General features: G+C 40.8%; 1 protein-coding gene across 1 annotated transcript in view; it reads left to right on the top strand.

The window, feature by feature from the left end:
• The window catches only part of LOC117446119 (contactin-4-like), a 218,558-nt gene that overhangs the window by 105,419 nt on the left and 96,266 nt on the right, over window positions 1–16,873 (top strand). Inside the window, exon 5 of the mRNA XM_034082121.2 lies at window positions 7,819–7,914. Within this exon, the coding sequence (XP_033938012.1) occupies window positions 7,819–7,914 (96 nt within the window). The remainder of the gene's footprint in view (window positions 1–7,818; window positions 7,915–16,873) is intronic.

The following is a 16,873-nucleotide window of genomic DNA, read 5'->3' as shown; positions in this document are numbered from 1 at the left end:
GTTGAGAGGATCCTGGGGGAATGTCATTTCGACAGCCATGACTTTGTGGCGTGCTGAGTCCCGGAGAGGGCCCGCCGGGCAACGGGAGCCCAACAGAGGAATCCAGGGAGGGGTCAGATTGGGTTTGTGAGTGGTTCAGAGTGACCATTATAGTCCCTTTCATCATGGACCCTCCCGGATTTTGGGTTTGGTCTGAGGGGACCCGCTGACCGGCCGAGCCCGACCGGAGACCAGCATCGTCTGTAGAGGGGAGACACAGAGGAGAGGTGATGTTATGAAAGTATTTCCTACCAGTCAGCTGGGGAGGGGGGGATGGGAATGGAGGGGAGGGAAGGGAAAGCTCCGGGGTGGCAGCAGTCAGGGGGAAGGGCCTAGGTTTAGGGTTGGGGAGGAGGGGAGGCCTCCAAAGGAACTGTTGGGGAGACCTGGGTGTCTTGAGTTTAGGACGGTGGAGAGATGAGAGAGGGGAAGGGGGGAGGAAACTCCTGGATGGGAGTGCTGGGGGAGGGGGGGCCCTTAGGTTTAGGGCTGGGAGAAAGGGGAGGGCTCCAGAAGGACTGTGGAGGAGACCCGGGTCCCTTAGGTTTAGGATAGGGGGGAGGGGAAGGCTCTCTCAGTAGTAGTTGAGAGGCCTGGAGGGGTTTGGGGTTGAGGGCTGGGTTATAGTAGGCACCCTGAGTAGGGTGGGGTGACTTATGGTCAGGGTAGGGGGTGAGGTTGTAGTAGGTGCCCCGGGTGGGGTGGGGGGTCCTAGGGTATGGGGAAGGGATGGGGAGGTGGGGGTGGGAAGAGGGGTTTAAAGAGGTGTGTACAGTGGTTAATGTTAGGGTGGTCAGTCTGGGTCCATACCGCTTTCTCGCCCACCCTGTGGCAATCTGGAAGGCTAAGGGGTTGAAGGGGGAGGATGTGGGTGTATGTAATGTGTTTGAGTAATGTTGTTGTAAAATGAGCATGTTCGTGTGCATCCAGTTTATTGTGTTTGCATGTATCTGTGTATGTGTGTATTCAGTGGGGGTGGATGGTTTAATAAAAGCAGAGAGTCTGGTGACTTGCCTCAGCATACCTGGGGGGAATGTGTGTGTGGAAATGGCTTGGTCTGTAGTGAACTTATGGTGAGTGGCCTGAATGAGTGTGAGGTAGTATTTAGTAGTTTTTCTGGTGGCTGCGTCTAATGGTGTGTAGGGTTTGTGTGTGGCTGGGATATGAGTCAGTGTGGCTGTGCATGCTCTCCACCTCCACTCAACCGCACGTACTGAGCTCTGGGTCTGAACATCTCAAAATGTTGTGTGGGCTCTCACCTGGAATGGTTGCAGTGGGGCCTGCTGCAGAAGTCTTTGTTTGGTTTTCTTTTGTGCAGGTCCGAGTGGGATAGTTATATATATCTCTCCTCTTGGTTCCAGGTGGCGGAGAGGAAGTGTCCGTTTGGTTCAAGACAGATAAAGTGCTTCCAAAAATGGGACAGAGCCCAACCCAACAGTTAAAAGTTCAAACTTTATTTTAGCACAAATTAGGAAGGTTTTAAAACAAATAGCTTGCATTTAAAGGTGGAGGTGAGTGAAGAGGCTCCTCGACGTTTCGATACGGTGTACCTTCTTCAGGAGGAAAGGGTTAGGGTTAGGGTTAGGGTTGGGGTTAGGGTTAGGGTTGGGGTTAGGGCCGCTAGTTTTCCAAAGCAAGAAACAACAATAAGAATTTCAAAGAACTAGAATCTCAGTTCTACGATTATGGCATTTCACATCCATAAGTATTATTAAAGTACAACAAACATTGTAATCATTAAGCCTTCTTTGAATTCTCTACTTTTTTGCTGTGTTTCCAAGGTATGGCATATTCCAGTTTTTCTACTGTCAATCACTTGGGGTTAGATACCATCACCTATCTTGTTGAGGTGTACAACAATATGCTTGGGTTGCCTCAAAATGTTCTCTGGAAAGCATGGCTGCAGTGTTTATATCTACCGCTAGGTAATCATTTAAGGGGTTTAGCTGTAATGCGCTGCAGTTGAAAGTGGGAGCAATAAAGACTTGTATTCAGACCACACAGCCTCTTTAGTATTATGTTATCACCTTGATCAGTAAGGACACAACTCAAGTGTTTTCCACCTCGTCTACGCCTTCGTGCTGTATATGGATTCATTCATTTCCAGGGAGATTGCGACCCGGAGGCAGACCGAAACAATCGAAACGCCAATGGTGTCATTATCCCACAGCCATTACAATGTGCACTCACTTCATAGCGATAAGTGTCTATTAACACTTTGAAAGAGAGCTTTGCATCAGGTTTCTACATCCCTGACACATCAACATGACCCCAAAGTGCCAAATCTGGCAGTAATCTTTAGAAAAGTATTCGGAGTTGGTTTCTTAATAGGGCTTAAGAGTCTCAAATAGCTATTAGTTAAACTCTGCTCATGGGTTAAGAGGATCTTTATGTTTAAAGAAATAATCAGAGGCTGTTCCTTAATTGAGTTGTCCGGCAGCCACTATGACATACATTAGCTGACCTTATAGTCCTCTTCATAAATCACTGAGCCCAATCATTTTACATTTAGATCACTTGGAGCTGAACTAATCAGTAATCTCATTTTAAAGTGGATTGGTTGCAGTTTTGCGCTGAGCAGGTTGGCAGAAGAGAGCCCTCGTGTCTGCACCGCTGCTCCGGAGTATGCTGCGTGTTATAGAGCAAGGTTAATTAAGGTTAATTATTCCTATTAGGACAATATGTGTGGATGCATTTGAGGCCCTTTGTCGTCTTATATTACTTTCTTGTAGACTGTCTGTTTGTTTAAAGCATATTTAAAAAGGAATTTTACCTTAAAGTAGACACAAAGAAAAAACGGAAACGTTTAAATTATGAGTTTTACTTTCTATGAAGTCTAAAATTCATGATAAACATATTTCATGTGCAATGTATGGAAGAGGATTAAAGCCATAGTGTGATTTATTTTGGGATCGAACGAGATTTCTGAGACAAAAGTCAATATTCTGACGTTTTCTCAGATATCTTTGGTTACACAGGATGTATCAACGTGTTTTGTGTAGTATTAACCGTTTAGGTTGAGTTTTTGTTCAACATTACATACAGTATGTCAACAGGTAAGGCAAGGCAAGTTTATGTATATACAGTAGCACCTTTCAACACAAGGCAATTCAAAGTGCTTTCCAAAACTAAGCACACTAAAAAAGAAATTAGGAGCATTAAGAAATAGCAGTGCAGGAGAAACATAGTACAACATGGCATTTAAAAACACTCATTTAAAAGCAAAGACAAACATGCAATATGTATATGTCCATCATTTAGTTGTTTACCATCAAAACATTAACAGAAATGTGATTAAAATAGTTGTTTATGATTATTAACCCAATACAATCATTTCACAATCATGTGTTTGATGTTGTTAACACAACTTGCAATGTATTTAATTCGCCTTAAGCTAAAAAATAAAGAAATACATATAACACCTACGGGAACGATATAACACTGTGCTCTTGTTAACAACTAAAAGAGTGTGTGAAAGGTTTTATAATACTTATTATTCATTGTAAATTGACTTTTAATGTGCTATGATTTTTCCTGATTAGGTTTCCAGGACGTTTATGAGTAATTACTTAGTATACAGAACTATAGGCCGATTATAACACATTACAGGGATGTTCATAGGCATGGGCATTATAGAAACTGCTGTGGAATTATCATACAATTAGTTGTTGTCTTAGTGGAAATGGAACAAGACAAATAGGAAGTACTGATTGCTTTTTGATGCTATGCTAATTTAATAACATTGCCATGCTACTACAAATTGCTATAATTGATTAATGTGTACAGTTTGATTGACATTACGGTACAAAATGTAATTACATGGGCTTAAAGTAGTTGCCATAACAACATTTATCTTCCCCCCTCCAACGAGAGTTATCAATGACACTTCCATGTGATTTGTGAATTACATGTACTGACTCTACCAGGATATACACCATTAGTGCAGCTAGTTATTGGAAGCGGTAATGACATGCTATTATTTCCATCAATTGTCAAATGAAATTGTGTTCGATGTAACATTCCCTCTGGTGTCATAACCATAGCGGGGATAGCTTTGTTGTGTTCTGTGGTGATGGGCACGATGAATGAAAGGTAACCAGAGCTATTAAAATCCTTCATGTGTGACCCGCCACAGCAACACACTCAGCTTAGCGGCCGCAGATTGCTGTGTGTCACTATTGATACGCACCGTGTTATGTTTTGCCTTTATCTAATGCAAGGCTTCCATTCATTATGTGGAATATACAATTACTAGCTCAGGGAGGGTACAGTAATAGTCAAGTTTATTTTTTTCATTTTCTCACTCGCTCAACTGTGTCTCAAGCAGAATGCAATCATGGCAGGTATGACTGTATGTCCTTTGTCCCATGCAGTTCACCAGGCCCCACTGGAATTGACTTTTCAAATCAGGAAGATACATTAAAGCGTACACTAGGGCTGCTCAATTAATCGTATTTTCGCAATTACGATTTTGGCTTGCGACGATTATGAAATCAAAATAAAACGATTATTTTCTTTATTATTTTTTTTTTTTTATTATTATTGGTTTTTCAGTTGAATTATATTTAAAGTTCAGGGTAATCAACTGTTAAAAACATACTGTTCACAATTTTTTTTTCCAATAAATTGATGTTTTCAAAGCAAATGGATAATCGTTTTTAATAATCGTGATATCAATTATTGACCCAAATAATCGAGATTATGATTTTTGCCGTAATCAAGCAGCCCTAGCGTACACATACTGTATGTGGTGACGTTTTAATCCGTGTTTAGTCACTTCTCTGTCGGGGTTGTGGGTCTTGACGCACCTCTCTTTGTTTCCAAACACATTATTCATTGGTCCAGACGGCATAGAAACAGGAGAACACACTTCCTCGCTTCATAGGAAATAAAAGTTATCAGTATCCAAAAAGAACACGGTCGTAATACTTCAGCTGTGTCCCATTGTCCTGCCTTATATAGGCATTTAGCCATGCATGTGATACCTGACGCCAGAGGTGTGGACTCGAGTCACATGACTTGGACTCGAATCAGACTCGAGTCACCAATTTGATGACTTGAGACTCGACTTGACAAAATCACAAAACACTTGCGACTCGACTTGGACTTGAACACCAATGACTCGGGACTTGACTTGGACTCGAGCCTTCTGACTTGAGGTGACTTGATCATTTAATTCAGAGGTCTCCAACACGCCGATCGCGAGCTGCCGCTAGAAGAGCAGCCTCCCGTCGGGGAGAGCAGAATCTTCAGCCGCTCCTACTCTTGCTGAGAATCCTTGCAGGCAGGGGCGGGACTTTATTTAGCTGGGCCACCATGCGGCTAATCATATGCGAGGACCCACTAGGATCATACCATTATGTGAAATAAGGGTGGGGGGCACAGCAGGTGTAGTGGTACAGGCCAGCTGCACAGAGCGACGGGGAGACGGATTTAAATGCAAGTGCGTCGGAAAAAGTCAAGAAATGAGCAAAAACCGAAAAAAGAAGCAGCATCTGGCTGCATTTCAATGATATTGGAGAAAGCAAAGCTGAGTGCAGGATTTGTAAAATGAAAATAACCTTTTTTGGTTACCTTTATTTTGGTAACTGTCAGAGGTGGGAGAATTTCAGATCTTGTACTTGAGTACAAAAGCACCAGAGTGTAGGAATACTCGGTTACAATAAAAAGTCCTGCATTCAAAATGTTACAAGTAAAAGTACAAAAGTATTAGCATCAAAATATAGTTAAAGTACCACCTGCAGAGGGATCTAGATGCAGGTGTTCTCTTCCCCATAGAGACGCCTCGCTGCACATTATCCCTTGCATAAAGATAGATTGTGGGTCCCTTACAACATGTGGTACACAGTGGAAATAAACATTCTGGTCACCTCAACATCAGGGATTTTATACATTAAACTCCTTCTGAATCAAACCGTCACGGTAGCCTTACCTTACTGATCCCTCTTAAAATAGAAAAAAACACGTTACTTTACCAGCAGAGAGAAAATGGATTATTAAATTATTAATGTGACTAATAAAGAGCAGTTTGATTATTAAGTATTATTCTGTTGATCGATGTCATTACATTTGGTGAAAAACACATAATGACTTGTTTATGACTCGTTTTGTCAAAGTTTAGGACTTGGACTTGACTTGCCCAACCTGACTTGAGACTTGACTTGGACTTGAGCGCAAAGACTTGAGACTTGACTTGCAAAACAATGACTTGGTCCCACCTCTGCCTGACGCACATTTGATAACAAATAAGTGAGCAATTAAGTGAGAAATTAATAAACCATAGTGTGACTCACAAAACGTAAACGATTAAGAGTTTAATCTTTATATTATTATTAAGCCTAACATTCACACCATAATAATGAAAGGAAAATAGCTCTAACAACATTTGTTAACAAGGGAGGAAGCACTAATTGGGGATTAGATATTTGACGGAAACAACGCAGGTGCTACTGAATCCTTGGGAAGCAAACATCACTGTTTTTATCACACCTTCTCGTATTTGCAACACGTTGGTTCAATCAGGAGGCTTCATCGTGAGTGCAATAATAATTGTATCAATACGTGCACCAAAGGATGGGACATGTCATTTGACATTATCAATAATTTCAACATACATTTTAAGGGGTTGTTGTGTAGAATAGAAACTCTCCCTGTGGACTCTGGTGTGTATTCTGGTGTTGATTCTGGTGTTGATTGTGTCATTCTTGACTTAAATATATATATATTGTCCTTGTTGTTGTTGCAAATGGAGCTGCTTTGATGCAAGAACAAATTAAAAGTAAATCTGACAAAGTGTTTTCTTATCGTATCATGTGATGCTCATAAGAGGAAAGTACTCTTATATGTCTGTCATTCATCTGAATTCATAATAACACTCACGCCTTTCCAACCTTTATATAATGCAGTTTATGAAGTGTTAGATTATGGTTCTCTTTGAATCGCATAATAATATGTTTTTAAACTTAAGGAAATGCATGTAATTATAACATTTGATGATATCAAGACCTGCTTATTTTGTGATTCTGTTGTTTTTGTTTTATTTATTTTCAAATCCCTTCAACGTCCTTTGTTCTATTGTCAAGCGTGTATTCATCCTACCTGGCGGTGCTTCTCTCCATACAATGAAACGTTATGTATTCTCTTATTCCAGTAAAAGCCCCTATTGGGACCCTTTAATTCACATCTTTCTGATTTTTGAAGCAATATCACAATGACTCTTGGATATCCACGATGTCGACAGAAGCAGGAAGGGCTGGTTTGGCCTGAGGCAAAGCCAAAGGCTATTTACCAGACAAGAACATGTACACCACGGAAAAGGTTCCTTACACAAGCACAGAGAGGGTAATGGTGTTTCTGTCTTTGTGTAGACTTTGTCTGTAGAGCTGGTTCAGTGGTTTGGACTGCTGCTGCCTCACACACACTCTGGGGTTAAACCTTTGCCCCTTGGAGTCTACAACAACTGTATTCGTCAGGGTTAAGCCTTGTTTTCTCACAGTCTGAAGGAGAAATAGGCCAAAAACTCTCTGGTACTCTGTGAGAGCGTGGTGAGTTTATCTGAGTGAGCTCTATTATAAACCGGCATCCTGTTGTGAGTGTTCTTCCGCCTGCTGCACACTGCTTTGGGCTCTCTAGGCTCTGACCTTGAATCTGAGTAAGAAGAGGCAAGAAAAACAGAAAAATAATAATCTGTTCATGACAGTGCTTTCATGTGTTCAGATGAATCAGCCTCTGACTTGGGGTGATTTCTTTTTAATAACTTCCCCTTCTTTTATTCTTCAGACTTGGAAAGCTTCAAGACCCACAGAAGGAACTCTGTATCAGTGCGCGAAGGCCAAGGAGTGGTGCTGCTGTGCGGCCCCCCATCACATTCAGGAGGTAACACAATACTTTCTCATTTGTAATGACCTTTGCTCACTGTTGGAGTGACCTATGCATTTCATTGCCATATCTACACTGTTGTGCACATGACAACAAAGCCGACAGGCGAAGTAAACAGTGTGTGGATGCTGCCTTCAATTTACACTGGCTCATCTCGCCCTATACACCCTGACATTAACTGCTTAAAATGTTGCTTTGAGATAATTGAAACATGTTTCAGAAAAAGCCTCATAATAGGGATCTGGAGGGGAAAAAACCTGCTAAACCAGCAATACACAATATTTGGTAGCTTACATCTTTACACCCAATTGGCAGATAATTAGCAACAAGTGAATGTTTGTAGATCTGATTGGGCTTGAGCTGTTTATCCAGATGGTATAATGGCACCTTTGTTGTATTAATCAACACATGTACATCTCCCACTACTGTATGTGAGATATTTCTAAGTGATGCTTGCATTTCCTAGGTGTGAGCAGTGTCATTGGGTCCTTGGGGAGTTTGACATCTTTGCATCTTGGAGACTACATTTCAATGTGTTTTGGTTAGAGCCTTTACGCCTACCAAGCAGCCCTTTTTTCTTCTTTCTCACCGTTTGTTCTCATTCTAAAGGCAGGCAATGGGTGCCCTGGATGAATTATTGGATGAATTATTGAAGGTATAACAAGAAGGGCTTTTAGATGAGAGCAAAGACCTCTGCCAAGGCCATTTTCATAAGTGAAAAAACTATTATTGTATCTGCCCATTGATTCTGATCTGCTCCAATTATGAATGGGCACTTCCTTTGCTCATCATGATGATGATGGTGATTCAACTTATTGTCATTACGTAGTACAGGTACTATGTAGCGAAACGGTTTCTCTGCATTTGACCCATCCTAGTGTTAGGAGCAGTGGGCTGCCATTTTGAACAGCGCCCGGGGAGCAGTGTAGGGAATGGTGCCTTGCTCAGGGACGCCTCGGTAGCACTTGGTCTTTCCGGGACTTGAACTGGTGACCTTCCAGTTGCCAAGCCAAGTCCCTATCGACTTCGCCACCACCACCCATCATACATCCTTTCCACGAGTTCCATGAGAATGAGGCCATTTGTGTTTTTTGTTTCAATCGCACCAACAAAGAAACCAAATCCAACCAAACCGAAAATGTCTTCTTGGGGTTAATAGAGATGTTTTTTTTGTAAATATTAAATATGCAAATATAAAAAATCATGAGGCTTTTTAGGACAATTGTTTTAAGGCGAGACACGGCAGGAAAAAACATAGTTTTTCAAGTACTGGTACATTTTGAGATTTTGTGCTATTTTGATTCTATAACATGTTTTCTTTCAGGCTTTTGGAAGGAAAACGTACAAAATACACATTTAAGTGTTTATTTTACTTTAGTTTGTCTATTTGTGTCTGTAGATTTCTCCTAAATTCACCAAAAGTTAGCATTCTAGCGTAACATAAAGTACCGCGACCGCTGTTTGCACCATGTCAACAGAGGTATCGCTGGAAAGCTGTGTCTCTCCTGCACAATCTCATCGGATCCAAATATGGTCATTTCCTTTGTATCAGCAACCAATCGTGAAAGCACAAAGGGGTCTTAAACCAAGAAACGAAATCTCATTGGCTGGTGTCAATTTCTGACAACGTGATTCGTTCGGATGCGTCACGTGGTGTGCTAAAACACTTCCTGGTTAGCTTTCCGCTAGAAATTGAAATCTCAAAATGGCAAAAGAACGGCGAAAAAAACGTTCACACAGAAGACGACAACAATTGTCACTTGCACGAAGCAAAAAACAAATGACCCCGAACATGAAATACCTTCACGGAGTGCGTCGATGTGCAAACTGTAATCTTTAAAGGTCGTTTTCTCAAACTGAGTTTTTTCTCCTACTCTGAGTTCGACATTTTAACTTCAGTAGCACGTAGAGACACCAAACCTTCCAGTTATATTCCTATCAATATTATGAATGCTTTTACAGAAGGGTTTGTTCATATATCATTCATAGCCTGAATTATACAACATTGTATACCTAAAAACATGGCGAAAATGGATATTTTAGGGCTGTTGAAAGTATTTTCTGATTTATGGAGTGATAAAAAGAGATATCCAAGATCCCTTCTGTAAAAGCCTTAGATACTAATATGACTACAAAATGAAACAACCATTTTTAACCTGGATTTATCCAAAGTTCAGATTTCGATTCCTGAAATGTGTTAACATATGTGCATATTTAATGAGATAATGGCTCATTTGCATATTTATTTATAAGCTTAAGCTAAGCTAGACAGACTGGTTTACGGTGTAGTATCAAATCAAATCAAGTTGTATTTATATAGCACATTTATAAACGATTTTTGGTGGAGCCAAAGTGCTGTACATATAATAAAAATAGCCTACAGTAGAGACACTTTACAGCAAATACAACAGCACAGATTGTTCAGAATATCAGTATGAGAAAAACGACACCCTCTGTCCTTAGACCCTCTGTCCTTAGACCCTCTGTCCTTAGGCCCTCACATCGTACAAGGAAAAACTTTCAGAGAAAACCCACAGTTTAAAGGAACATGGGAGAAACCTCAGGGAGAGCAACAGAGGAGGGATCCCTCTCCCAGGACGGACAGACGTGCAATAGATGCCGTGTGTAAATCCAAGAGATAATACATGTTACAGCATATAGACCGAATGTTAGGAAATGCATGTGTCTGTAATAAGAAGATGAATCCACGAGGATGTCAGCTACAATCCTGTGGAAGCCATCAGGGAAGCAGCATGACGAGACCCAAGGCAGGACCGCAGAGACAGGTTCAGCCACGACCCGAAGTCCATGACTTAATCCAGAGCTCAGGACACACAGGACTACAGCAAGAGGATCAGCCTCGACTCCGGATCCCGGCGTAGATATAGATACAAACCAAGAAAAAAAAATGTGGCTGGGTTTATCGGAACAAGGGAAGACACAGACACAGACACAGAGGGAGAAGGTCATTGGATAAAAGTTATTCTTGATAACCCTCTAGAAAGATCTCATGAACTTCCTTGTAGTCTTTTCTTAGTCACTTATTAGCAATCCCGGTTTTTAAGACACGGGAAAGTTACAGCCATTCGACAGTATGGTATTTACGGAAGTCCTTGTACAAGACGTAACATTTCGTAAGCTCATACAAAAAAACATTGATTTGTTTGAGACAATGGAGCCTGAAAGTGCTAAAATGCTAACTCATTTCCAGGTTTAGAAATCATTCCTGCACCACTAAGGTATGACTAATATGCTCATCAGTCATCTCGTTTCCATGCAGAATACTAAGAGAAGCCACTTAGTCGAAGGCAGGACAGCTACTGTATGAATTCTGTTGTGAGGCTTTTCATTTATGACTTGAAACATACTTTCTTTCCGGCGAAAGCTCTTCACATTTCTGTCAAATTAAATGTGTCGTTCTGATGCTTCTTCTCTTCGCTTGCTGGAACTGTTCGATGCAACAGCTGCTTTGATTGCATTTCTCTAATTGAAAGCCTTCTAACTGATATCCCTGATTCATGCACTGGTCCGCGGGGGTACAAATGCTGCTCGCCCAGAATGCATTGTAATTGTTTGGATCCTGTCAGGGTTTCTACCAGGTGAAAGCTTGGCAAGCTCGGTGCCAATCTGGAATTTTATGTGCAAGTAGTTTGGCTGACAGGCTCCTATTTGATTGTTCCCTATACGGTGAGCAGTAGCTCGGCTGACTCTTTTCATATCTGCCAATTTGTGCTGAATTAATCCAATTAAGGTTTGTGTTTTAACACCAATGGGGAAATAATTCCAACATGTCAGGCATCCTCCGGCACATGAAAAGCCCCCTCAAGACACTTGTCTCCCCACTAATATACAGAGCCAATGCACGCTGTCAATTAGAAGTCCATTTTACTGAGTTACATCCCTCAGACGTAATAGAAGCTTCCATCACCGTGTCATTCAGCCGGATACACCCACAAGTCACTTGGTTGTTATTATGGTCCTTCTTGCATGAAGCAGATGGCGAAGTAAACAGTGTGTGGATGCTGCCTTCAATTTACACTGGCTCACCTCGCCCTATACACCCTGACATTAACTGGTTACGATGTTGCTTTGAGGTAATTGAAACATGTTTGCTGTCACGTTTCAGAAAAAGCCTCATAATAGGGATCTGGAGGGAAAAAAAACGTTAACAAAAGAAAATGCTAAAGCAGCAAAACACAATATTTGGTAACCTTTTTTCTACGATGCCTTTCTCGAAAATGCATTATTAACATACTTTTATGATATAAGTATCATTGTTCATTATAATTCCTATATATTTGTTATTATGTTACAATCCATTTGAACAGGGATTATACGGCATACAAGAAGACAGTGTTTATTTATATGTGAATAATTTATAGGATAATTGTTGTACTATAAGTATGTTTACAATGCGTTTCAGACACAGGCTGCTTCACAGAGTGCTGCCCGATATTAAATGTAATATTCAGTTACATTAATATATTCATCTAAATAGGAAACAACACACTCAAAATCAAGATTCAACAGGCTACCCCACACAGCCAGGCCAAGCTGTTGGACACACACACACACACACACACACACACACACACACACACACACACACACACACACACACACACACACACACACACACACACACACACACACACACACACACACACACACACACACACACACACACACACACACATTTGCATTCTGCTAAGCTGGTCAGAGTGTTGAAGTCGCAGCGATGAAAACAATCAATCTGCAGGGGAATGCATAAGTGTTTTGCCAGTACTTGCTTCCTTTGTTGACCTCACACGTTGCGCTTGTAACATCTAAATGCCACTTGCCTGCTTGTAGAGGGGAATACTGACGGTAATCTGGCAACATAGAATGATATGTTCTTCCACGCCACTCTGAAACCAAAGTGATTCCATTTAAATGTAGGATGGGACATCTTTGGACTACAATGTGAGTCAGCTAATTAAAATGTAATTTGATGTGTTTGTTCAAATGTTTTTAAATTGGACTCAAAATGAGTGGCATGAAACATATCAAAATATAAGAAGAGATTATTTTAACTGTAATTATACTTTGTGATATACTTCCCTGTGTGTTGACTGGCTTATGGTGGAAGGATATGACTTGTAACATGTTTGTTTCATGTATATTATCTCCTTTCTCTGACATTTCAACACGTGTTTTTATTTCTGTTGGTGTCAGTAACTCTATGAACAAGCATGCTCCTTTTGAAAACACTTTTTGATTTTGTAGGCGTAGTTGTTAAAAAAAGGAACGTGTGTGTGTGTATTCATTTCTAGGCACATACCCACACACTTTAGTTTATTGTGTCTACTGCAGCTGTACATCCTCAGGATTGCACAAAATGTGTATTAATCCACTGCTGAAAGTAGTCCCTTATAAATGCACAATGTTCTCCTCACTTTGATAACAACCAGTGTCCTGCTGTGTTAGCTAATTGCTGTGTCTTCTTGGACTTGTGACCTATTTATAAGGAGCTATGAATACGTCGAGCTGGGAGAAAAATACAGGAAAGAGAGTTTAATAATTTATTCGGAAATTGATAAGAAAAGCTTTCATTATTTTAAAGGGTTTCATTTTTATCATATTTTATCATTAACTTCAAATAGTTATTCAATATTTAATTTGAATGCACGCCGTACATATTATATTTTTCAATATATTTTTATTTCTATATCCAGTGGTTTCATGCAATTACATAAATCAATTATCAGGCTATTTTTTCAATCATGTCACTTCATTGGTCGACATTGAAATATGTGTTAGTAACATAACATGTGAGGATGAGAACATGAGGGTAAAACTATTTACATTTCTAAAAAGTGTGAACCCTCCTAAAGCTCAAATATGCTTTCCACAGCTTTTATGATGAGAAATAATTGAATATTGTGGACAGTAGTCGCCGGCTGCGGTGCCTTTCCTCGTGCTTTAGCAACGGAAAGCGTTCAGGAAGCAGCTCCGTCATCAATCTCTGCTGTTTTATTAATTTATTGCAAATCTGTTTGACCTGTCAGAGGACTGCGACGGAGCATGTTTTCACATAAATCCACTGAAACAAGACGGCTATTGAGGAAAAGGCCAACTGCAGCACCACGATATGACAAATGCCAGGATGTGAGGGAATCTGCAGGCAGCCTAACAGCGCCTGTTGGTGATAATGGAAGTTTATATTCATGACATTCTTCCTTTTCTCTGAGTGCTATTTGACCTCGGCTGAAAACATTCCTGCCCTGACAATTTGCATTGACCGAAATATATTTGAAAACACTTTTGTTTGTGTATGTGACTGTCATACAATTGGGGACGGCCATTACAAGTTTCTATTTGTGGGGGAGTAGAGACAGCTGTGTGCTTCTCTGCCCAACACCCTGAATACGCAGAGAGGAAGTAAAACCAGATTAAAGATGTGTGTACATGTTCAGTGCTTGTCGTGCTCAATGAATCAGTCAAATGTATTTTATACAGCCCAATATCACTACATTAAACATTTGGGGCTTTACAGTTTATACAATAGGTTAAAATGATAATTCATTTGCAACATAAACAAACCAAATGATAACAATGACATTGTGAACATATATACACAATAATACCCTGGTGCTTCAGGCAGGACCACGGCAACAGACACATCCACGAGTCATGATCCAGACGTAACCTTTCATACGGGGATCCTGCCGGGCGCTGCATTAGTTACATGCATGTGTGGCACACGAGTGCATGCAGATAGAGAAAAGTAGAATTAGTAGACAAGAGGAGAAAGGTGGAAACCCCCCCACTAGTCGAAGCTAATAGCAGTCTATGGTGAGTGGTTTAAGGCAAGCCTGAGCCACCCCTAACTCTAAGCTTGAGTTAATGCTTCACTGCATGGCTGAGAGTCACTGAGTGCAGCATATAACTCAAGGTGTGTACAATGTTGAGGTACTTGAGTGTATTCATGTCATGTTACTTTATAATGTGTAAGTAAATGTGGTACTGTTAATCCACTACATTTATTTTACAGCTTAGTTACTAGTTACTGTAAGATTTAGAATATGAATTGACACATACATCGGGATGTGTTTTCATAGGTTAATGAGACATTTCAAATGAACCCCCCCTGCAGCATAAAAGTAATGATCTATCATTATTGTAAAACAGTAACTTAATATTCTGATATTGTGACACTGCAGTCTAGTACTGTTTGTACTGGTTGCTATTTCACTACCTAACACCGCTGTTGTGTAATAACATTAAAATATCTTCTTTCACCGTGTATTAATGTTTATACTGGCTGCACAACATAATCATCCCTTATTATACGTTTGCTAACTCTTATATTGTTGTTATTTATTTTGACCCTGATTCTGATGTTGTACTTTTGTTACTTGCAGTACATTTTAATGCTAATAATTTTACTTGTGTACAATTTCGTATGCAGGACTTTTTACCGGAGTAGAGATTGTATCACCTTAGCATTGGTACTTTTGTCAGGTCAAAAAGTGCTTCTTCCGCCTCAGCTAACAATTAGAAAATATGTATGTATCTGTAGTTTATATTTCTTGACATTCCTCTGGCAGAGATGACTCCTCGGTGTGGCATCTGCAGCCTGACAGAAAATAACAAGACGATAATGACTGTCAGCCCACCTTCCCGTCGCATTTTAATCAAATTCAGCATGTGGGTGGCACGTTCAAGGGAAACCTGTGCACATCCTTATTCAGCGCCATATGTTTGCAGACGTTCCCATAGTAGAGGGACCCCTCGGTGTAAGCCCAAGGCTCTCGAGGGTGTCCACCTGCCAGGGGGGGGGGGGCTCTCAGAGGACACATTATGCATGAAGACAGCTGTCCTTACTGCTGTATGCAGCGCAGGATCGTCCATGCACAACGACGTGTTTGGACAGAAGCAAAAGTATGTATACTGTAGATGTTGCTTTCGGAACACACATCTGCTGGGTTCGTGTGCAGGGGAAACTGAATCTTTAAGAAATGCAGAATACATGTCGCTAACATTAAGATGTTACCATGGTGATGGGAAATATTTGTGGAACACTAACAGTGAAGTCTTTTAACAATGGAGGCGTGAAGAGGCTCTTTTACTGTATGCTTTTTGGGGGTTTCCCTTTCCTGTAGTGTGTTCTTTGTATGTCTGTGCATGTAAACATGTCACAGTGGAGTTGCCAGCATTGCCCCACTTTAGTTGAGGATCCAAATTATCCGCATTTCTCCACCAAAACCAACGGACAATGCGATCAATACCGTTAAAAACACCATCAAAACATTTTCAAAACATTGCATTTTACAATGTAAACATGTTAGTCTGGAAAATAGTCAGTGTTATCAGATAAAGATTTATTTCAATTAGTTTGGTCCTTCACATTTAACAGAAGTGGTTGAAATCCACATAATCCTCGGTTTTGTCAACTCAATTGGAACAACCTACTGACTTAACGTTATGAAATGTTTTTTTTGTGTATACCTTTTCTAATCATTCAATATAATGTGAGAAATCATAATCTATCGTTGTCACCCACCTATTCCATCCATCCATCTTCTCCTCCTCTTATCCGTGGTCGGGTCGCGGGGGTAGCAGTTCCAGCAGAGAGCCCCACACTTTCTTTTCCCCTCATCAACCAGCTCTGACTGGGGGATCCCAAGGCGCTCCCAGGCCAGCGAAGAGATATAATCCCTCCACCTGGTCCTAGGTCTACCCCTTGGTCTCTTCCCAGCTGGACGTGCCTGGAACACCTCCCAGGTGGCATCCTTACTAGGTGCCCGAACCACCTCAACTGGCTCCTTTCGACGCCATTATTGTATTCAAATAAATAGAACCACTTGAATATCATGCACAATGTCACTTATAATGTCAACCGAGGAGTTAGAGATGCCTTTGAGGTCACTGTGAGATGCTGGTAACATCACAAACTTTCTACACTCTGTGAGAA

This window comes from Pseudochaenichthys georgianus, chromosome 5 (genome assembly GCF_902827115.2).
Source record: "Pseudochaenichthys georgianus chromosome 5, fPseGeo1.2, whole genome shotgun sequence".
Taxonomy (NCBI): Eukaryota; Metazoa; Chordata; class Actinopteri; order Perciformes; family Channichthyidae; genus Pseudochaenichthys; species Pseudochaenichthys georgianus.
This window is presented reverse-complemented; position numbering and strand designations above follow the sequence as displayed.